At 39.6% G+C, this 23,127-nt stretch overlaps 2 protein-coding genes across 7 annotated transcripts in view; both read right to left on the reverse strand.

Annotated features, from left to right (window-relative positions):
• The window catches only part of kazna (kazrin, periplakin interacting protein a), a 167,018-nt gene extending 160,258 nt beyond the window's left edge, over window positions 1–6,760 (reverse strand). For 2 of the 6 annotated variants that reach the window (XR_007813384.1, XM_018688965.2), the window contains exon 1: window positions 6,300–6,757. Coding sequence is in view for 5 of the 6 variants with exons in the window: in XM_018688965.2 (XP_018544481.1) it covers window positions 6,300–6,375 (76 nt within the window). In the remaining variant the exon portion in view is untranslated. Of the gene's footprint in view, window positions 1–6,299 lie in introns of all 6 variants that reach the window. The other 4 variants (XM_018688963.2, XM_018688964.2, XM_018688962.2 and 1 more) reach the window with 4 other exon arrangements.
• A 5,508-nt stretch (window positions 6,761–12,268) lies between these two features.
• Window positions 12,269–21,683, reverse strand: prdm2a (PR domain containing 2, with ZNF domain a). The gene is given in 5 exon segments (XM_051071157.1): window positions 12,269–14,480; window positions 15,133–16,521; window positions 16,523–19,480; window positions 20,148–20,219; window positions 21,537–21,683. Coding segments are annotated over 2 exon segments (4,245 nt in total). The 5' UTR covers window positions 19,412–19,480; window positions 20,148–20,219; window positions 21,537–21,683; the 3' UTR covers window positions 12,269–14,480; window positions 15,133–15,165.
• Window positions 21,684–23,127: the final 1,444 nt, after the last annotated feature.

Raw genomic sequence — 23,127 nt, forward strand, 5'->3', positions numbered from 1 at the left:
AGGAAATAACAGTCACGGTGAATAGTGGGTACCGTAAGAACTGTGGGGGCAAGCTTTATTTGATGTATTTGAAAAATCTATGCATGAGCTGACGATAGTAGACAGACGGCAATAATGATGCAGAAAAACTACACATTAATCAAAAGCTGTAACCTCCCAAATGCAAATTGCTCCAGATGCAGTGAATATGGTGGGTTCATGATCTGCTGTTTAAAATGTATATGCAAATCAAAGTAGGTGGTAATAAGTGAAGCAGCAAGCGGAAAAAAGTGCAGTGTTACAGAGACAAATTTAGCATGAATTGAGACATATGTGTGAATCTCCAAAGCACAGATACCATCTGCTGTAATATCCTTGAGGGTTTGTTATGGCTTTACTATAGTAGTACCACATCTTTACAGTATTAGATATAATGTCTTTCATTGCACTTTAGATAAAATCAGTGGGCTAAAGTATTTATTTATTTATTTTACCTGACCAATGGCTCCTTTATCTCTTGTTAGTGCTGACTCTTGAGAAGAATGGAAATAGGAAAAATACCAAGACAATCTTAAACACATGTAATCTGTATTCAGAATGACCCCTATGTCTGACAGGATGTGTTCACACACAAAGTTCACATTAGAGAGGTGGTTCAGTAGAGGATAGAAGACAGGACAAGTAGTATGAGGCGAGGGGATGCATAAGCAGAGCTTGCTGACCCAAACTCTGTTTTCAATCAGGCTCCTCTGACAGCATGCTCATTCATCTGAAGGTTAATGGAAGCTGGAGATGTCCAATTCTAAGCACAGGAATGGGTGGGAGAAGGGGGGAAGCATTGTAAATTTGTCAGAGCGCACCAGGTGTCCCATGGTCTGCCGCTTTAAGTCAAATGACTGCCTTGACAGCAGTTTTCCTCTGTGTGGAGTTCTGAATGATAAACTTGGTAGCAGGATGTTCTCTATAAAAATGATTCCCAGAACAACTTGACACAAAGTTTTTCTTTTTTTTTTTTTTTTTGCTGTCACTGAGGAAACATTTGAAGAGTTTCAAGCACCCATCATCTACTACCATACAATTCAAAAACATTATTATTTGCACAGTTCATAGGTCTTCTGCATGGGTGGCTGGGTGAACACAGTGGCAAGCTTTATATTTCACGTGATTCTGAAGCTCGCCCAGGATTTAGCTTCACGGATGGCAGTATCAGGGTTTCTCACTCATGTGAGGAAGTGTAGGCCCACTGGTGCAGACGGATGACCTGCATTCATCTGTGACTGACCTGTCAATAATAGGTCTAGACATCAGGTACGTCAGGGGTTGTTGCGTAATTATAATCTCCTCCTTTTCCTGCGAGACAGACCTCTGCTTTTGTTAGTTGTGTTTGGCATAAAATTACTGTTTAACCCAACTCGAAACCAGACATCCACTGAGGTGAAAATGGGCGCGCAACAAAAAAGCTTACTGAAGCTACAGTCTCAATAATATTATCCGAGTTATGCTGCAATAAGCCATAATGCTGCACTGCAAAAACACTATGTCCTCACTAGCTTGCTGTGAGTTTGTGAGCACAAGGAAAGTGCAGTCTTCTAAGGGATGCAACATTATTTATGCTCTTTGTAGAATGTGTACTTGGTATAATGTTTCACAAATTTCATAGATTAAATATTAATAAAGATACATATATAATATGGTATAATACATAATATGTATAGAAATTAGTACTTTGAAATATTCCCCTTAAATATCCAAACTTTTATAAAAAGGTCAGCTGCAAATAAGGTACTCCAGCACAAATTTGCTTATTGCTAACAAAATGCACTCAGTCCCCCCTACAGGTCCACACTTAACTGTATATCCCTCAAATTCTACAACACGCACGCCAACCCTTCCCGTAGATCTACAAACTACAAACACATATTACCCCAACATACCTAAAATAACACCAGCAAAGTGTCGTAACTCTTAAAGTATGCAGCAATGTGTACCCCAAAGTACTGCACAGCATGTTTTGACATTCATCAGGAGTTATGATTGTGGTGTATGTCAGTACTTGAATTATTTTTGGCATGGTGACACATTTTTCCCTTACGGACTGAGACAGTGTGAAATAATATGAAATCTGGCTGAGTGATAATGTATCTCCCAAGGCTTTATTTCTTCAATTAGGTTACATGATTTTACTTTAATGGCAGTAGATAGAGTGTGAACGATAGTGTCAACGCAGAGATCTAGCAGAGATGCAGTTAGTGCTGCATTTCATTTTCATCAATCAACAATTTCCCTTTGGAGCAAACTCTAATAAATAAAAATAATGTATAACTCAGAATGGCGACAACAGCCCAAATCTATGACTTGGCACTTGGAAAAAAAATGATGTTACCTTACTGAGTGCACACACTGACTATACACCGGCAAACCTCTTGCAACGTGACTCCTTCTACATGATTAGCAACACTAGGAGCATGAAGCTAATCTCTTACTGCAGGAAAGCCCACCGGGTAAGGAGGTGTGAGGAATCTGTGACTGCACTGGAACCACAACATAAGTGGAAGAAGGAGAGGAGTTAATCACTTCAAAGAGGACCAGAATATGTTCTACACCTGCAGTGGTCACGTATTAAAAATTCAAATCACGTTCACCTCTCCTGAGTAGGGATTTACTAACGGTTTACTGAGGTATTAAGGGGATATTCAAGGGTAAAGTGATAGGTAAGAAAGGAAATACTCTCCAACTTTGACTGCTAAACTGAAAATATACACTCGCCTTAAGTATTTACATTGTTTCTGAAAGTCACAATCTCACTGTAGTTTTACTGGAAATACAGCCTTAATATCAAACTTTTATCAGCAACTATATGTCTTCATAATTGCAAGGCTGTCACTTTCTGTCCAGATCTGTTTTCACAGATAAATGTATTTTCTGTAAATAAAAATGAATATGTATTTGGTAAGATATTCAAAGGGAATTACTACTACTACTCTCCATTTATCACTTGCTATGTTCTTTATATGTGTATAAAAATATACTGTAGGCAGAAATGACATGACAAAATTGTGTATTTCACCACATTAGAGAACTACTGAAAGCACTTCACTTCACTGTATCACTGCAACATTAAACACAACAAAATCCACCTCAACAACAAAAGAAATTCACAACGAATGGAAACAAAGAACTGTCAAAATTAGTGTTGTATATAAATATTTTACATACTGATTTATTTTCAGACAGACCAGGTTTGATATCTGGAATTTGGGCCATGAAACAATGTATTTGTTTGAACTGAGTAACAACCAGGAGCTGAGATTTGAGAGCTAGAAACCTCAGGTCCTGGTGAAGTGATACTATTGATCCACAATACCATCAACACCCTGAATTGATCCCATCAACACCCTGCAGGTATGTTTCATATACTGTTCTGCTATTGAGCAGTAAACTTTTGCTTATTGGCCCTTTAAAACAGAGATTACTACACTGGGAGTTGATCCTCAAGAGGAACAAGATCTTCTTATTTCTATTAGAGGAGCAAAAAATGTGGAGTGTATTCGATAGCACAATGACATACACGGGTTGACTGGTAGAAATAGTGTTCTATACCTAGAATGGACTAACCTTGAAAAGTCACAGACACAAGAAATGAACTCTCCAAAATGCTTTAACTATTTCAACGACAGGAAACTAAATCGTCACGTTCCCTCGACAAACGTTGGCTGCCGGCTGCCAGAGGAGTTTCTGACAACACATCACAACAGTGAACACAGAACAAATCACACCACCAGTGGGGAGCAAGAGAACTGTAGCAGGATTATGCACCTGGCACTGCCACGTGAATGTGATTCATGAGAAAAAAAAAAATTCTGTCAAGTGTTTATTCTGTCAGGGTACCACCAGAAGGTTGTTAATATTCAAGTCTTTGGGCATGTGCAACACTCATGTAATGGATTTTCTCTCTGCAATTCAGGCAGGCCTTTGCATATAGCTGAGGGACTTCTGATCCAATGATGGGTGACAGCCAAAGATAACAAAAAAAATCCCCCCCTATAATTACTGCTCAGATATTGCGAGCCAGCACTACTGTGGATTAGTCTTCCAGCAGCTGTGCAACAGTATATAAGGTTGTTGCTAAAAATAGAAGAAAAAAAACACCCATCCCTTATTCACACAATTTGCGGCTTGCTCACTTTCTTGCCCCCATCCCCTCCCCTCCCTCTATCTCCCCTTCACTTCCCTCTCTCCCGCACCCGAAATCGCAGACGTGCAGCACAAGCTTCAAAGAGCATAGATAACTTGGGGAGCGAAAGACTGACTGTAATTCACCACAGCACATGCAATGATAATGTCGTTTTCACCCAGCACTCTCACCTACGCTGTGACTGATAAACAGGCGTTGGAGGGGAGTTCCTATGAATGAGCAGTTTGGCTTTAAGTTGTTTTTAAGTTTAGTTTGAAGTGGGGGGGGTGCAACAGAGATGGAATACAATAATACCCCGTGGGCATATGTAAAATAAATGTGCAACAAAGCCTGAATATTCAGTGTGGATAGCTTTTCAGTATGTGATAGTCCAGAGGCAAATTGCACAAAGAAAGCTTGACATGCTTCCAAACATTTAACCAGTCGTGTCTTTTCTGTTGATTTTCCCCGGTGTTGCACTGCCTGCTGCGTTCTCCATTCTGTATGGATGCACCACTCAGTGAGAAATCATTTCAATCGTTCAAATCCGGAAACCTGTCCAATTTAAGCCATTGTGATTGCAACTGAGGACTCCAACAAACAGGAAACAAAAGCAAGTTTCTGCTCTACGATATGTCATTGAAAGAATTACATTATTGAGGAAGGCCAGGGAGAGGCCATTGCTTCTCTGTTGCAAAAGCAGCCTAAAAGTGAGCCATTTTTATTCATGAATGAGAAAATGAAATCAGACAAGATATAGCTCAACTCACTAAAAAAAAAAAAAAAAAAACCTCAAGGTCCTGCCTTATATGGCAATAGAACTGAAAGGGGGAAATTTCCATTTCTGTACCACAGTGTATGAGCTTGCCCAGCAGATACAAGCATGTATATACAATCATCTGAATCTGCAGAAAACCTGTGAGAAATCACAACTCACTATGTCTCACATCAGGTCAGCCATGGCCAAATGGCGCCATTTTCTGTTTTAGGAATTATGTGACACCTTGTAAGGGACCACCTCAAGCAGATTTTGTCATGCTGTGAGATTTGATGAAGCATATAATTCACACCTAAGCAGGTCACATACACAGATAATACATACAGTATATGCACCCACATAGGCAGAGCCTGAATGGGGGGCTGTGGGTGTCTGGCACTTGAACTGCGTAGAATCTCTTCAAATGTTGATTAAGAATTCCCATAAAGTGCATAAGCATAATTAGGAGCAAACATCATCTATTTTTCATTTGCTAATTCACTCAGCAGCCTCAGACATGTTTGCCAAGATGAAATCTACAAAAATTAATTTGTAGAGCTGGTGCAGCATTCGGTGCAGAATTACTTGCTAATTAGTGAATAAGGTCAATACGCATTCCTTTTTAATAAAGAAGTAAGGTGACACATCTATCTGTCAGTTATTCAAACTGTTGTGAACAATTATTGAACGTTAACTGTAATTTTAGTCTGCTGACAACTAATTTTGTTTTCTTTTTAGATCCGTGGCATGTCTGGTCAGACAGAGATCTAAAGATTTTGCCCATACGCATGAAAGGTGAAGTCTGTTCCTGCAAACCCACTTGCACACACACACTTTCACTCCTGGCATCTCTTCTGTGCATGAAAAGGAGCATCACAGTCTATCAACAGTAACATATTGTTGTGTTAAACAGCATTACACTATAGATGATTCAGTATTGATGTATAACTCATATGGCTCAATGTATTATGTAATATCTGTGAGAAAGAACCATACATTTGAGAAAGGCATGCTGTTTGAAGAAATATAAAACATAAACAGAATACATACAGAATGTAACAGATATGTATACCAAACACATTAATGCAGCTTATAATGGATAAAAAAGTGATTTAAAATATTGAGAGAACTTAATGGTAAATTGCACCAGAAGCTGCTTTAAAAGGAAAGTGATGTCAAGAAACATTATTTCCTACTGGTTTTTGTTGAAAGTGGGACACACACTTCCAACTGTTGCCTCCTTAAATACTTGCAATTTTGCATAACAGCATTGCAGGATTTAAATTTCTTAAATTTTCTTCACTGCATGCAGTCAAGTTAAACTCAGTCAGAATCAAACAAGGTAGATAAAACTTATTTTGCAGACTTTATGTGGATGTTAACACTCACTGGCTTGCATGAGCTGACCCTGACGCCCAAACACCTGAGAGAAAGGGCTCCGGCTGCAGGTGAGCATCTCCTCCATGGCTGAGCTCCTCGGGGAGGGGAAAGGTCCTTTCGTCTTCAGAAAGAGCACGCTGAGGGTCAGCCTCCGAGCGTGGGGAAGGTCGGGGCTGTTGCACTGGAGCGGTCCTCTCCTCTCAACTCTATCAACTGGCTGCTAATTTGCCTTTGAAGCCACCTCACGACCTCTCCTACGCCTTTCCCAGGGCTGTCATTCGCCTCTTTTTTTTTTTTTTTTTTTTACAGCCGCTTCCCCACGCTGACTGCAGATCAGTCCTCTGCCTCGTTGCCTCAGATGCCGTCAGAGTTGCTGCTGCTCCTCAGCTGATGGGAGATCTGTGTTGGGTTGCTCTCAGCCTTGCTCATTAGTGCTCCAGTGTGGCGCTTGCTTCAGACAGAGAGCACAGCAAACACAGCATGAACAAAGCGAGAGAGAGAGGGAGGGGGGGGAGAGAGAGAGAGAGAGAGAGAGAGAAAGCGATGAGAAGAAGAAGCCTGCTGCAGAGAGAAGAGACTCTCTCCCCTGACGAAAGTGAGAATAGAGATGACTGTGTGTGCATCTGTGTGAGTGTGTGTACAGCCACTTCTAACACCATACTGTAGCTGCTGTTGCTGCTTGTAGTTGTGGGCTATGATTTCCCCTTTCTCTTTTATCTCCCTCGTTTTTTTAATCCAATCAGCTATAGTGAGTTGACAGGCATAGATGTTGGGAAATTGACAAGACACAACTGATAAGTATGATAACATCTGTCTGTCAGGCTGCTGTTGAATATGAGCTGCAAGCAAATACAGGCATACTCTGATATATATTGTGATCTGTTCATCCACTGTCAGGCGTTAGATGGGAGCTTGGACATCACAGACAAATCAAAAACGAGCTGAACACTGACATACAGGACAACTGAAAATGAAAAGACGCAACCAGTCATGACATTGATGACCAGCTGCAGGGAGAGATAGAATGGGATCTTTCTCCATTTACATTCTGTCTGTGTAATTTTTATTTGCCTCTACCATTACTACTTCTTCATTTTCTTCTCTTCTCTTTGATGTACTGTTAGAGTTTAATGCCCAGATCCAATTCAAACTTCCTTCACGATAATAAAGTTTAAGTTATTTCTTTCTTTCTAACTCTCCCTCTCACCCCCACCCACCCGCCCCCCTTTACTCTGCTACATGAGGATAATCTTCCAAATATAGACAGAGAAGACTGATCCTGCATCACTCTATCTCTTGCTCACACACACACACACACACACACACAAACAAACAAACAGTCAGGTGTATGCAGGTTTTATGCAGCACTTTGCTTGTGCAGGCAAAAAATAGCACATTCACGAGTCCCTCTCAAAGCAAAACAGGGATTCAGAAGCAGAAAACTCAACGGTGGACACGAAAAAATCAGTTTCAAACTAAAGGGGCCAGTGGATCATTAAAAATGGATCTGCATCCTTTATTAATGTCCTCATTACCATGTCTGTTCCGCTTCCACATGAACAGCATGCAGAAGGGGAAGAGGAGAATTGTACAAAAGTGCTTTATCCTTATATCCTGTTCGTATTATTGTTTCCACCCAGTGCTGCTTGGAGGGGGTGGGTTACCTTTATAATGCCAGAGACGGGTTCGTCTTTGCTTTGAACTCAGTCTTACATAAGTTGTCGGAGGCAGCAAATTAGCTGTATTAGGATCTCGCCGAGCCTACAATACTTAAATATTTGAGTTTTTTTTTAACTAGATAACTGCTATTGAGACTCTAGGAGTGTGCTTTTCAAAATGGTTTCTAACTACACCAAAAAAAAAAAAGAAAATACAAAAGAGGGGTCAACTAAGAAGACGATTGATGTTCAATTAAGTAAAGAGTTCATTATGCACAGTGACATCCAAACAATTTTGCCTCTGAAAACATCACATCACTGTCACGTCAGCCAGAACAAGCAGCGCCAGAGGTGGTGTGACTCCTCTCCTCTGTCTAAACATGAGACACTGTGATCCTGACAGATCCCCGTCTTCATCTCATGCACTGTTCACCTGTATGCAAACTAAATCCCCTATCTCCAGATAACACAATGCATCATTCAAACTCCACTGGTCTTTTTTCTTTCTTTCTTTCTTTTTACCTCTTGACAAAACAGACACAGGACAGACCTCCAACTCACCTAGGAGGAAAAATAAAAATACAGTTCATCTCACACTGTGTTACAGCTTTCAGTTCAGTATTAATATTGTTCATCAAACTTTCAATAAGGATGATGAAATTAACGAGAAGGAGATCAAAGGTTTCTCCTCAGACTTCTGGGATGGATGTTTTTGTTTTTCGATCATCTCCGACCACATGTCCTCACTCCTCATCATGACTTCCTTTGAGATTTCAACGTGGCCGTGGGCTAAGAATCTAAGCTGCGTTGAGCATACAAATGCAGCCTTGCGGTTTGAAGTTATTGCTGAGCTTGTGAGCTCTGGGAGATCCTGTACCTCAGGGTTCTGTGTTTGTCGCTATAGGTACACTGGCAAAACTCCTAACTAAAACTTATCTACCGGGCACTGCTGCTTAAAGCACCTGGATGTTTATCATTTGTTCCCAGAGGATGTAAAAAATAAATAAATAAATCATAATTGCTGAAAGAACATCAGGTGCGTCAAATGCCTTTTATGTACACCTGTAAATGAATCCTAGGAGAATACAGTATCTGATAGTTTCTGGTTTTCTTCAGTACATTTATAAAGCATGTTGCAACATGTTCTCTAAAGCTTACTGTTGAGTTTGAGCAGAAGCAGTTGCACATGCATAATAAAAAAAAAATCCAAACCACTTGTGTTGATTTGTCACAAAAGCAGTAACAGTGAAAATATAAGCTCCACCAGAGGGAGAACAAACCCACAAGCCTTTACGTAATAACACACAGCAGACTGAACAAGCTCGCTTCACCTGCAGCTGCTGAGTCCTGTGCATCTGCATTTTATTACTGTGTTGGCTCTAGTCATGACACAAGGGGATGGGGAGGATTACAGTGATATGTCAATGTCACAGACAGATGAATGCCATTGCTACTATTTCTAATACATTCTCATAATATTGAAGAAACATTATAAAAAAGATCTTTTCCCTGGACCCTCAGGTTATTTGCCTGTATCAAATAAAATTCCCTATAACTGCCAAAACTCCAATTAAATTCATGCCCACTGCGCTGCATGTTGATGAACAATTAAACTTAGGCAGAGATTACTTTTTGTCTGTTAATGTGTGATTGAGAGAGTGTGCTGACACAGGCCAGAGGAGCCGTTGCCATTCTGTGGGTAAGGATTAATTTAGCAGGTCTGCAAAATTAAGAGTCAACTGCCATATTAACTGTAAATGTGGAGAAGTGGCCTGTCAAAGCTTCTGCCATTCAAACATGTCCTTATCTGGGTAAAAAAATGTTCATTTCTATACTGTACCATATAAGTACTGTCACTCAGGTCTGTCACACAACATATAGACAATACATATGCAGTGAATGTAAACAGAAATTTGTTTACAAGAAAAGTCCACAAGGTATTTTTAAGACAAATTAGTGCACCATCTCTGGCTGCAGTGACTGTTGCCAGATAATGTCTGTTAACCTGGTTTTGAGTTTGGCCTCTGTACAGGCATAATGCCAAACCTGCCAATCTTACTGACAAAACTTCGAGAATCTCTGCAAAGTCATTTTGCCCGATTATTTGTTGTCCCAAAAGTTCAGCATGTAACTTTCCACAGTTGTTTTTACATTTTCTATGTAGGTTGCAGGTTAACCAAATGAGATATATTGTGTAATGTTTAAATAAATCAACCTTCTTCCCTGCTTTCAGTCTTTATGCTAAGCTTGGCTAACCAGACCTCCGTAGTTAATGCTAACAACAATCATTATCTCACTCTCAGAAAGGAGTGATTAAGCATATTTTCCACAACATAACACTATTTCTTAAAAAAAAACCTCTCCATACATCGACTTAAAATGCGTCTTTCAGGTGCTGCATGATTGTTGATTTTTAATATTTTTGTCTCATAAAAAAATGTAAAAAAATAAATTCAACCTGAGTTTGTGCTTCATTATCATCATCTACAGTAACAGAGCATCTTAAAGATACAGTAATAAAGCCCAGAGGGTTATCAACACTTAACCAAAGTTTGTTTCTCCACGATCCTTTAATGATCTTCTATCAAAAAATATTCTTTACGTTGTCAACATGTAAGCTCTATAGGAGTTATAATCTTGCAGTCTTAGCCAATGATTGCCAACACATGGTTACTCCTCTATGTACTGCTGCTCTAACTGAAGTCTTATTAACCTGCACATGCACTCTGGCACTTTCCCAAATGTAAACATGCTGCACACGTATTTTGTATAGGAAATGCAGTCACTGCAGACAGGTGTTCAGGGTTTGATAGACTGGACTTTTTGTCAGACTTTGGGATTGTACAGAACAGTTTCCCTGAGCAGCTCAGAGGTTGGTACTTTCCACTTGCAGAAAGGACAACCTGAGTTCAGTCCCTCTGTGACAGATTCTTCTTTAATTTAAAATCAAACTTAGTGCCCCTTACCAGCAAACTCTGCTTCCCTGCTGTCACTGTTTACTCAGTATTTGCTACTCTTTCAGATACTCCTTCACCCACTGATAACTCTGCTAATTAGACTTTCCCCTTCAAAACTGAACTTGTGCAAATTAGCTTTTTGGTGGACTCTTGGTCTATAAAGATGCTCCTGCTGTTGCTGGAGCACTTATGAGTCAGCTGATTGAAGACTAGAGCAATTTAAGAAACTACAACTTAAGAAATTCTTGCCATTTTTAGCATTATGTTATATTTTTGTCACTCGCATTCATCACTTGACTCATCAAATGTCTTAATTTAGCCCCAGTATGTGATTACACAACAATGGCTAATGTTACATGAGGAACAAACACTGGATCCTGGTTAATGTTAACCAACTTACAGTTGAGATTTACAAGTGGCCAAGGTCAGGGAATGCAATGCAAAGACACCAAAAAGAGAAAAGCACAACTGAATTAAAACTAACAAAAAAAACAAAAAAAAAAACAAAAACACATGAAATATCACATGAGCACAACACTGCGATCTATGACTTTAAGCTTTAGTAAGCAACTGTGTGATCATTTAAGCTGCTGTTGACTTGGAAAAGGATTAGTATTCTGTTGCTGCAATTGTTATATTAGAACCAACCCACCACTCAACCAACCCACCACTTTCACTGCCTTTTGTGTGTTTGTTAGTTGCGTAACCTTATTTATCCCTTATACTGACATACACAGAGGAAGTATGTAAAAGATGTCACACTTAATTGTATTGTAGATGCCAAATAATGATTTTAAAATTTATGACAGATAAATGTTAATGTCAAACTGCCACTCTATATTATTCACCACTTTCTTGGCAAAACAGGTCACAGGCTGTCTGAAGATTCTCAGTCACCAAAGTAATGGTATTTCTAAGTGCAATGCGAAGGCAACTGGACCTGTTTGAAGTTCCTGAAAATATCTCTTTGTGTCACTGTCTTTGAAAACCTCAAGTAAGTCCAGTTGCCTTCACTTATAAAACAGGTAATAAGCTGGTGGTTCTGGATACCCTTGCGTAGACTTTTTGGGCATCCAGATTTCAAATGTTAAAATACTGGTGGTGGAGAGAAATGCTTTAAAAGTAGCATATATACATGTGAATGTAAATGGATTTTTCAAACAGAATGTGGGAGTGCAGAAGAGATGCAGTGGCAGCACAAAATCCCCTCTGTACTGAATCCACAGATCTAAGGGTGTATGTAAGGAAAGTGTGCCACCACCTGGCCATCTTAGGACATTGCAGTCAGCCACATACTGCAGCAACCTAAATGTAATACAGGTCTCAGGTTAACACAGTAAAATAACAGTGCATGATATCATGGTGTCATTTGCCAAAATCAAATCCATTTATTAATTCATATTCCTCCGATACTGTGATGAGCTTGATTTGTTTACTAAAGACAGCTCGACACAAACTTCACATATAACCTTAACATTCTCCATTTATTTTTGAACACTCGCTTGAAAAAACTTTAGTGCAAATCATACAGAGTAACCGTTCAAAGATTGATAACGTGATTTTAAATTATTAATAAATATACATGACTCAATTTACACTTCGAAATGCTACAAGCACTTTTCACAGTTAAATAACAGTCTCCCAAACCATCCTGTACATCAAACACATTACAGTCTGAATCAAAGAAATATTACCAGCAAGGGTTTAAAAGGCAAAAATGTAAAATAGATGTACCATTACTCTTTCAGATACAGACAATTGTCAAGTTTTAGTTTGCCCAAATTAATATAACTCAGTTCAATCATAATGAAATAACTACCCTGTATAACATTGCATCTTCAAACTAGTAGCTTATAAAAATCGAAATTAAGGAGATACAATGTGTTACACTCATTCTTTGAGATTAGTGACAACTTGCCACAAATATTTTCATATAATGTCTCTACAGGGCTTCAGCAAAAACAACCCCATAATTGCTCTAACATTTCCATTTTATATTTATACATGTTGGAATTCATTATACACACTTCACACAATAAACTGTTGACAACTCACAGATTATAAGCAATGATGAAGTGCATGTATGCTACAGGTGACAAAGACCTAAACAGACTGTACTTCTAATATGACTATTTCTAGTCATTGAACAAGGGAAAAAACCCACAAAAAATCATGTTTTGACAGGGATTTGTAGAAGAGAGGCAAAATAAAGCCTAAAAGCAAAGTGGACTACTGTAAATATTTCAGAAGAAATGCAGTGAAGCCAAGCGCTGTCGTTAGCTGTGTCGGTGCAGTTCAGAATGAAACACTTCTTTTTGTCAAAGTAGCGATGACGCATTCAAGCAGTATAGAATATTATAGTACTTCTGTTTGGGATTAGCAGTGTAAATAGATCAAATAGCAGTGTTTCCTAAAAGTTGAGAATTTTTTTGTGGTGGCCTGTGAGCATCAAAATCTAAATTATGAGATTAGTATATGAAAGTAGCATTGCATTGCATTCACAAGCTAATGTTCTTTAGGGAGGTTTTTTTTTCTTCTTTTTTTTTTGGACATGTAACTGCACATCAAAGCATTCTTCATAACAGTGATCTAAATTTTTTGCTGCTTCCACACAGACTTTTAAAGGGACAAATGTACAAATAAATCAGTTTAAATGAGGGTGAACGTATTTGGTTGGACCACCAAAATAAATTCTTCATGTGGGAAACACTGAAGTACACTGAAATGTTTACTCTTCACTTTTATGCCACATTTAGTCATACACATTTGATGGCACAATAACAGCATTATTTTCTAATCTTTCATACAAATACATAGCAACTGGGCTGAACAGATAATACACAGTTTCAATTTGAAAAGGCTATATAGCAACAAAATCTACTAAATGTTACATTCACACCAATAATGAAAACACTGACTTCCTTAATAATAATCAACAGTGCTGATATCCTTAACAAGAATTTAAACAGGTAGCTTGTGGCCAATGTTAAACTGTACTATAAAGCGTGTTCTTGTTCTGTGATTCAGTCTCGTGTTTAGAAACAATCTTAATGTGTCTTCTGTGTAATTATACTGGTTATTGTTGTCAGACCAACAGAGCAACACTAGATTCATTAAGGCCTAACTGCGTCAACATAATCCATCATAAATTAATGTAGCTGTAGTACAAGCTCACAGCATGCAGTAAGAGTTTAAACCAAAAGGCCACAGACAACAGATAAGAAAAAGTGCAAATGCATGCTGAAAATGATTGCCACCTGCCATCCTCTCTAAATAACCCATATTTGTGACATGTGACATGAAGCAGTCAGATTAACTTCAAAGTGCAAATCCAAGCTGTTGACGAAGTTTACGAAACAAAGGAGAAATCTACAAATCTCCAAACTACTACAAAAGCATTCAAATAGTTAAACACATCCACTCACTGCAGTATCCTTAGACGTCTGTTCATCCCAACTGAATTCAGTCATTGTTATTGTACAGTATAATGCAATCTATGCGGCTTACAGTGTGATTAGCAGTTATCTCCCTTTAGTATGACTGAAGATGTATGAGGAGCTCCATACAGCAGAGTCCTGAAAGTGACAAACACAACATAATTAGTCTTATGCATTAGGGTTGTATTTATACTTGACCTTTAAGGTTTTTTAATGTTTATCTTTTTAGGGATACGTACATAGCATTGACCACTAAGCCTAAACTAGTTTGCCTGGGAGGGACCTTATACAAATACACATAGCATCAGAAAATGTATACAAAATACAAACTGTACTACAATAAAAGTACCACAAAAACTAATAACAACTATAGTGATCTTTCCACAAAAACATTTAAACCAGTCCCATTTGTAATGTAGTTTGAGATCAGTAGTCTTACTTCAGGAAACAATTGTGTTTCTGAATGTTACTGATCATCTTAGGAGCAAGTATTTATGAATAAGTTTTATATAAGCAAATTACTGAAATTATCAGAATGTTACATGTTTAGTTACTTAAGAAATACAGTTATACTTTGAGTCCAAAATTTTCATTGTACAATTATAAACCTCTTAAGATGCTTGATTTTTGTGGATGCAGCTTTTACCTCTTTCTTTCTTACCTATCTTACAAATGTGTAATTACTGTGCATACCTCTTCCAAGTTTTCAGTGACTATATTTACTTGTCTTTTTTGTAAACACATAACTTGGTTATTTTAATCATTTCACAGTTCAATGTGTTTCAGCTACCTGCCGATCCTCTGGTGGGTGTGGGGGTAGTCTTCAAGCTGTAGTGCTCTGCTCAGAGCTGCTGGTGACGCCTCCAGTTGCTTCTTCTTGGCTCTGGGTGGGAGGCATCTCATCCTTCTGTGGTGCAATCTGTTGTGGTTTCACTATAGTAATTTTAATGGGAATTCCCTTGACACTATGCTGCACTCTGCTATACTGGCGCATGGAGGGGTTAAAAGTGCGAACAATGGGAAGTTCATTCAGAGTTGGGGTCTCTTGTTTTGGCTGCGTGCTCTCTTTTATGATTATTTTACTTCTTTTGTTTGAAAAGACAGTCTGCACTGGCAGGATGGCAGGTCTCTTAGTGGGGCCAGATGTCTGGAATCTTGTTTTATGCTGAGGTGAGGCCTGTTTCTGTTTCTCTTCAACATGAGAAACCCCTCTACGCAGGTGTCCATCATTTTCCTTTGTCACAGAGATTCCTCCCTCTTTCCTTTTCTTCACCTCTTTAGGTTTCTTGGGACACACGGCCATGTGTTTGGTTCTGCTGCGACGCATTGTGAACTCCCTGCTGCAGTGTGGGCAGACGAATATCTCCTGCTGCTCACCCACCTGTGCAGATGAGACTTTTGATGAAGTGACTGACTTGTTCCTCTGCGGCATAACCCTTTGAACCAACTTTTTCTTCCTTTTGTTCAGTACTTTGAATTTCATCTTTACTGGTGATTCTTGGTTATGCTTGGACCTGTTTGACTGGCTGGCTCTGTTTGAAGCATTTAGTCCATTAGTGGAATTGGTAGTCGACAGCACTCCATTCTGAGTTTTTGCAAAGTGACGTAGAGGTATAGGATTCTTTTTGGGCGTATATCGCCTTTTATCGCTGGCATTTGCACAAGCCAGGATGTGTTTGTGTAGCTCTGGCATGTTATCAAAGCTCTTTCCACACTTGGTGCACCGAATAGCAGTACTAAACGTTTGTGGGATGTTGTGGGTGGTGAAGTTTGTGGCTGAAGCCAGTGAGGCTGCCGGTGATCGGTTATGGTAAGGAAATGGAGGAGGCTTGAAGCTGGGGTAGTGTTGATTAATGCCAAGACGAACATCGGGCCCTTTGATTTTACCTCCATCTGAGGCCATGATTTTTATTGTCGTAAACAGCTCCTCAGCAGCTACATCCACTTCACCTTCCTCCTTTTTCACCTGCTTCTTGGGCTCCTCTGGAGCATCAGGCACTAAAGGTTCAGTGCTGACCTTTGTTGAGTTGTTGTAATTCTGAGGTCTCAGTTTTCCCTTTTCCTCTTCTGTGTATGTACACTGCTGGCCAGGATGTAATTCCTCCTGATGCTGTTTCAAATTACAAAGGTAGACAAATTCTTTTGTGCATGCACTGCAAACGTAAGTCTTGCCAACACCAGTGGAGGCTCGATCGATGGTCAAGCAAAGCAGAGGGCTTGCCGAAGAGCAGCACGCAGAATTCACATTTGTAGGGCCATTCATCAGCATGGTCACCTACATGATGGCTTAGTTCTTTCATTGAATGGAAAAGCTTATCACACACATTGCAGATGAAATTCTTGGTGAAAGTTTGCTGTTGTGCATCACTTGGTGTGTTATTGGAGGATTCATCCTCTTCAGCTTTCTCAGAAGGGGGTGAGATTTTAGATGGTATTTCAGGTAAGGTAACAGTAGTGTCAACTTCCTCCTCTTTTGTGGTTGGTGGCTCTGCATTCACAGCAGGCTCTGGGTCGGCACTCAATTCACCCACAGAAGGACAATCAGACACCACTGAGGCAGTGGTGGACAGAGTTACTGATTCTTCGATGGAGGACACAAGAATAGTTGGGTCCGCAGTCTGAGGGTTGGGCACTGATACAATCTGTTGCTGTTCTATGTGATTAACAACCATCTGTGTAGGTACTGGAGCCTCAGCAGTGTTTTCTTGTAAGGTAATTGCAGCAGGGACTACACTCCCTGGGGCTTCAAGAGCTATTGTGCACTCTATCAACACTGTGTTGCTGGTAATGTTATAAGAGTTGATGAGAGAGTCATTTAAAGTTACAGTAGGTGTGAATGGCACTTCTGACACAGGAGTGGAGTCAACAATAGGTGGATTGAGAGCGATCTGATCAGTGAGAAACATGTGGCTGGGTAGATTTAAAGTTGGGTCAAGGGGCTGGGAGAGAGTGACAAGGTTTGCAGAATTTGTAGCGGCAAATGCAGTAGTTAAATCACACTCTGAAGAATTTAATGCATTTTCTGTGCAGATTACCAAGGACTCAGGAGATATATTTGGGGCTAATACCTGGATTGGTTGACTTGAGGGGTTAGAAATGGGTGGTGGTGGTGCCAAAACTGTGATTAATGAAGGAGCAGCAGGGAGCACGGTGTGTGAGGCTGGGGAGGCAAATGCTATAGTGCACGGTGAAGCTGGCTGCAAGGTAACAGGGGTGAGGGAGGCGGATGATGGAGTCAGAGAATTGGGGGGTAGGGCAAGTCCATAAACAAGACTTTCTGCTACAGGTTCCACTGGGGTCACCACATCAGAACCTGTGACTATGGTAAAATCTGTGACTAGGGGAGTCTCAGGATTCCCCAGGTTTACATTTTGCTCTCCAACATTCATTAAGGCTTTTTCCGCCATGCGTGTATTTGGTTTTCCTTCTTTCAAAACTGCCTGTGAAACTAAACTAAATGTCAGTTCTGATTCACCAAGGCTCTTCTTTTGCAAACTCAAATCCAGCACAGCATCAGCTAAAGCTACATCTTCATTTCTTTTGACTGTATTAGAGAGATCCAGTGGTTGCTGGTTACAGGAATTACCGCCAGTCATGGGGGGCCAGCTCTCTGTCAAGACAGGCTTCACAGCTGGCTCCTCTACAGATGGTGCTGTGTCATCCTTCTCGCTGACTGTTAGGTGCACAGGTGAGGTCTGCTGGGTCTCCATGTGTCCTGTACCTAAAGCATCAAAATTTCCTGTATCTGGCATTAGCGTTTCCTCATGGGATGTTGGGTTTTGCTGTGGAGAGCTAGTTGGAGATCCAGTTCTTCTTTTAAATCTTCCTGTTCCAGTGGGCAGGACAGAGAGAGAGACAGGTGAACAAGGCTTCTGGCCATCTGTGATCAGGGCAAGTGTAGGTTTAAGGCCATCCTGCTTCTCCAGGAGCTGCTTCAGCTTAGGAGACAGAAACACAGTTCTTTCCTTCTGCACAACTGTGGACTCTGTATTCTGAGGAAGTATATTCTCAATTAAAGAAGATACGAGTGATGATGAGGAAGAGGACACCACCACCTCAGACTCCAGTTCAGTTTTAATTTGTGGTAAAAGAGGTGGTGTAGCTGTTCTTCTCTTAGCCAGTGGTTGACCGGGTATCTCTTTGCCTGTAACTGAATCAGTATTTAAAACCTGGCTGATTTGGGCTGGGTCTAGAATCAGGGCATCAAGTCCAACAAGTGTTGAGGACCCTGAATGAACCTCAGCTGCTTCACAGCTACTCACAGTACTTGTTGACACTATTTTTCCATCAATGTAAAAGCTGAGATTCTCTGAAATATTGCTAGAGACATCCAGCATGTATTGTTCTGTGTGTTCCCCATCATTTTTCAGAGGAGCTGCAGGTGCTGTGTCGTCACCAAGCTGTGTTTCCTGTTGAGACGTTTCACTGGGGATCGTTTGAAGACTTTCCTCCTGTGGCAGCTGGGTTTTCTCCACATGTGTGTGCAGGTCCTGCTCGTGACTCCTGCGCTCATGTCGTCGCTTGCTGGTATACGTCGTGAATATCTTTTCACAGTACTTGCAAGCATGATGGCCATCTAATACTCCTTGTTTGTCTGGCTGAGCAATGTGGTCTTCATCTGACAAAACTGAAGTATTAGAGTTAGTGGGGGATGAAGTACAAGGTTGCATGACTGAACCTACTGAATCCAGAGTCTTCTCATGCTGCAGCTGACCTAGATTTGAACCAAGAGACATGTTGCTCTTATTGCTTTTGTATGCATGTGTCTCATTGTTTGCAAAAGCATGGATGTGCATGTGACGCTCCAAGCCTTGTTTGCTGGTAAAACATCTCTCACAGTGCTGGCAGGGGAAAGAGTCCCCAACTTTCTCAGTAACCTGCTTGGGATGTGTGTGAAGATCTGGGTCTAGAGACTTGATTGTGTCTGGCTCCATGTTAGTTTCCTCTTGATGAATCGCCTCCTTCTCCTCCTCCTCCTCCTCCTCCTCCTCCTCCTGATCCTCCCCCTCCTCTTCTACATCCTCATTGTCTCCAATTTCAGAAAAGTACAAGTGAGGAGAGTTCTCCATCTTCGGTGGAGGTTTTATCCAGTTCTCTGAAGGAAGTTTCTCACACAGGACTCTTGACAGTTGTTATACCTGTTGAATTGATGAAGAAGATATTGCAGTTTAGCAAACCAACACGTTATATAGCTGAAGTGCCATTTAAGAATGCCAACAAATTGACTTAAATGTCCATCATAAACACTTCTAATCAGTCTAATCATTTAAACTTTACACTACAGTACAAATCTTGTTGTTCAAAACTAGTTAAACTGCTACTTAAGTTGTTTTATTCATCAATTTATTATTATACAATTTATTATGGATAAAGCTGCAATGCATTCATTAAAAGGTGCTGCCTAAAATTAATTATTACTAATAATAGCAATAATAGTAATTCTTGTATTTTTATTTAGATATGATCATGATTTTTATTTCCAACACCCGATGCAACTCTCAAAAGACTATTGTATTACAATAGTACTATAACAGTATTATATTCTACAGATGATAATGAAATTCTAATATCATACCACAATGATATTTTTTTCATAATCTTGGTCTGTACTTTGTACTTTGTTTGGGCATATTGCATCAGTCCTAAGCATTACTGTAGAGCAGGCCATTCCTTATCTGTAATATCTAAAAGCTACGTAAATTCAACCGTGAAGAGACTCTGGATCCAAAACATTTACTGGAAAAAACAACAGTGAGTCAACATTAAATTACAGTAATCTGTAGCATTCTTATCACACCATCTTACCATTTTAGTGGTCAGTGCAGAGTAAAAGGCATATTTTGTTTGACAAATGAACACTGAGGGTCTTGTCTTTTGCTGGAGGAAGAGAGAAAACAGCAAAGCACACATGAAAAAAAAAATTAATAAAACTATATAACGTGACCAAACTGGATGATGTGAGAAGCGGCTGTGGTGTGGGAGTAGTTAAGCACAGTGTACTTTATCTCTTTGGTCATTTAGCTACTGAATAAGCCTTCAGTCCTGCCTTGTTAACTTATGCTAATGTCTCTCAAGCATATCAAGGTTATATTATGAACCAGCAAATGCAGCATAACCTAATGAACCCACTCTCTCTAGCACTGCTAACTGAGTTAATACAGAAAGTGTTTTCCTTTTAATTACCAGTTGCCAACAGTGAATACAGTTCCATAATACAGCTAAGCAGTCCCTTATGATTACCTCATTTACCCTGGTATACTTAACACCACCTGCTCCACTGACTCCACACATTCACACACCTGACAAAACACCTTAATCATTCTCAGTTTTTAAAATAGTTGCCTGTCAGTACCGTTCCTTATGAAAAAAAAATGTAAAAAGATACATTTTTGGTGCATTTTGACAATCATCTACAGCTTGTAGGACAAAATGGCAGGCCCCTCATGTGTGCCAGAACTGTGGTGCTGTTGAATGCTTACGGCATCAAAATCTGTTTCACTCAATTTTTATTTCAGTTATCTGTTTATGTTTGCTCGCAACAATGCACAAAATATTATTTTTTATCCTGCATATGTATTCCATTACTAACGCAGTTTGGTTTTCAGGCACTACTAGACGCAGAGAAAATGTAAACAAATACAAATACAAATACTAAGTTGTGTTTATACACACGTGATTCTATTATTTTAAAAGACAATCCTCTGATGATTTCCTGTTGTACTGTGAAATGGAATCAGTCACGATATCATATTGGCATAACCGAACATTGTTCCAACACAATTCAGGGGCCTGTACATATTTAATTATTGGAGCCAGTTTCTTCATATTCACTTTCTATTTTCACCCATCTCCTCTGCAACAGGCTAATTTAACACCAATTACACATAAAAGGAATTTATAGCAAAAATAGTTACCAGTTTTATCTCAACATTAAAAGTCGGTTTGGCTTTGGGGTGCGTTAACACGCATCAGCTTCACCTGGTTTGATGACGCTCCCCCGTCCTTGCACCATTGCTAACTGGTCACACAACACGTCGTCACATTACTGTTTTGCTATAGAGGCTGCTAGCTCGTCCACTGAAAGGTCAACTAGCTTCTCTAAAACAGCCTTTCCGCTGTCCTCAAAATACTAGAGAGTCACAAACAAATTACATACTTAAAACCGTCAAGGTCCTTTGACAAGGCTTCACTTACCAAGTGAAAGAAATCAGCTGTTATCGCCGTTAAAGCATTAACAATATACTGCTAGCTACAATGCTAGCTCACAAGCCCTAGCTACATTTAGGATAGAATTCTCGACACGACCGTTACGAACGCCAAAACTACTGCACGTTATAGTTTCCGTACATACTTGTGTTTACAGCCAAACTGCCATGGAAGGGTTTGAAATAATCCTCTTGTGCAGGTTGTGGACAGTTCTCCCTGTGTGTTTTTTCTTCCTTAATGCACCAACAAGGTTCTGGAGTTCTCATTGGTCAGAGGATGTGGATGTTAAATTTGGGCCAATCAGCAACAGGTTTGTTAGGACGTTGGGAAAAAAAAAAAAAAAAAAAAAAAAAAAAAAAACATTATCGCAAAGGCAGCTGTACCTTCAGACAAAAATGAGAACGCTGGCGCATCACTACCACCCGGGATAAATTGTTATTAAAATGTACAGACAGTGTTGTAGGCTGAAATATTAGATATTCGAAACTACAATAAAAATTATAAATACCAATACTGTCTTTTCAACAATTTATGTTGAATCTAAAATTGAGAAAAAGGAACTCCTAATTAAAACCATAGCCTGTACACCGTGTTATAATCCATGCTATACAGCCAGGGCCAGAAACATACCCACAGGCTACATGTTGAAACTTTACGTTTCGTGAGTGTCACATTTTGATTATCTACAACTTCTTCTTGTTCTCAAAAATGCATTTGGATTTTCAAATAGACTTGCATTTGAATAATTAGTTCTACGTACTAAGTGCCTTGACAAATACGTATATAATGAATTTTTAAAATGCGTGAACTTTGTAAAACGGCCATCCCTCATATTTTATTTCAGAACTTAACCCATGCAGTATATTGATTTGACCTGTAGAGGGCGCAATATTCTAAAGTGTCAAAGTAAAGAAGTTGGTAATAGCAACAGTACACTGTAACTTTGGTCATTTACATTTAAAGACACCGTATATCTTGTGTGCATGGTATAAACAGTGTTTCTAATTAATGGATTTATTAATTGGATTTATCAGTTGTAATCTTAACAAATAATAAAGTATTAGTATATAGTATTATTACAAGAAGATTAACTCATTCATTTAAGTTTGTCAGCAAAAAAGTTAGTTGCTGTTTTAGTCATTCACATTTTTACTTGATTTAATTTAATTTCACAAATGTTTCATTGGCAACTTTAATTCTGATGTTATAATTAGTCCTTTTCATCTTTTTAATTACAGTTGTCATCTCTGTCATGCAGCTGTTGAGAGAACAGAAGCCAAACTGAGCTGACAAGTTGAAGATTTATGATGTGCCTCAGTATATGTTCCCTTCCCCTGGCCAGTTCTCTGTTCTCCCCAACAATTGTCAAATGAATCACAAGGCACTGGCTCATATAAAGCTCACACCTACACTGACAGAAAGCTACCCCCTGGTTTCACATGGCATTGCTTCCACCTCCAGAATCATGCCAACATAAGTGTCTTCGAAAGAATCTGTGACATCGTGGAGCACATGGGTGGTGTTCTCATGGCACATGCATGGTATGTCTCTTGTAATGTACGTGGGCTGTGTGGTTATC

The sequence above is a fragment of the Lates calcarifer genome, linkage group LG6 (assembly GCF_001640805.2).
Source record: "Lates calcarifer isolate ASB-BC8 linkage group LG6, TLL_Latcal_v3, whole genome shotgun sequence".
Taxonomy (NCBI): Eukaryota; Metazoa; Chordata; class Actinopteri; family Centropomidae; genus Lates; species Lates calcarifer.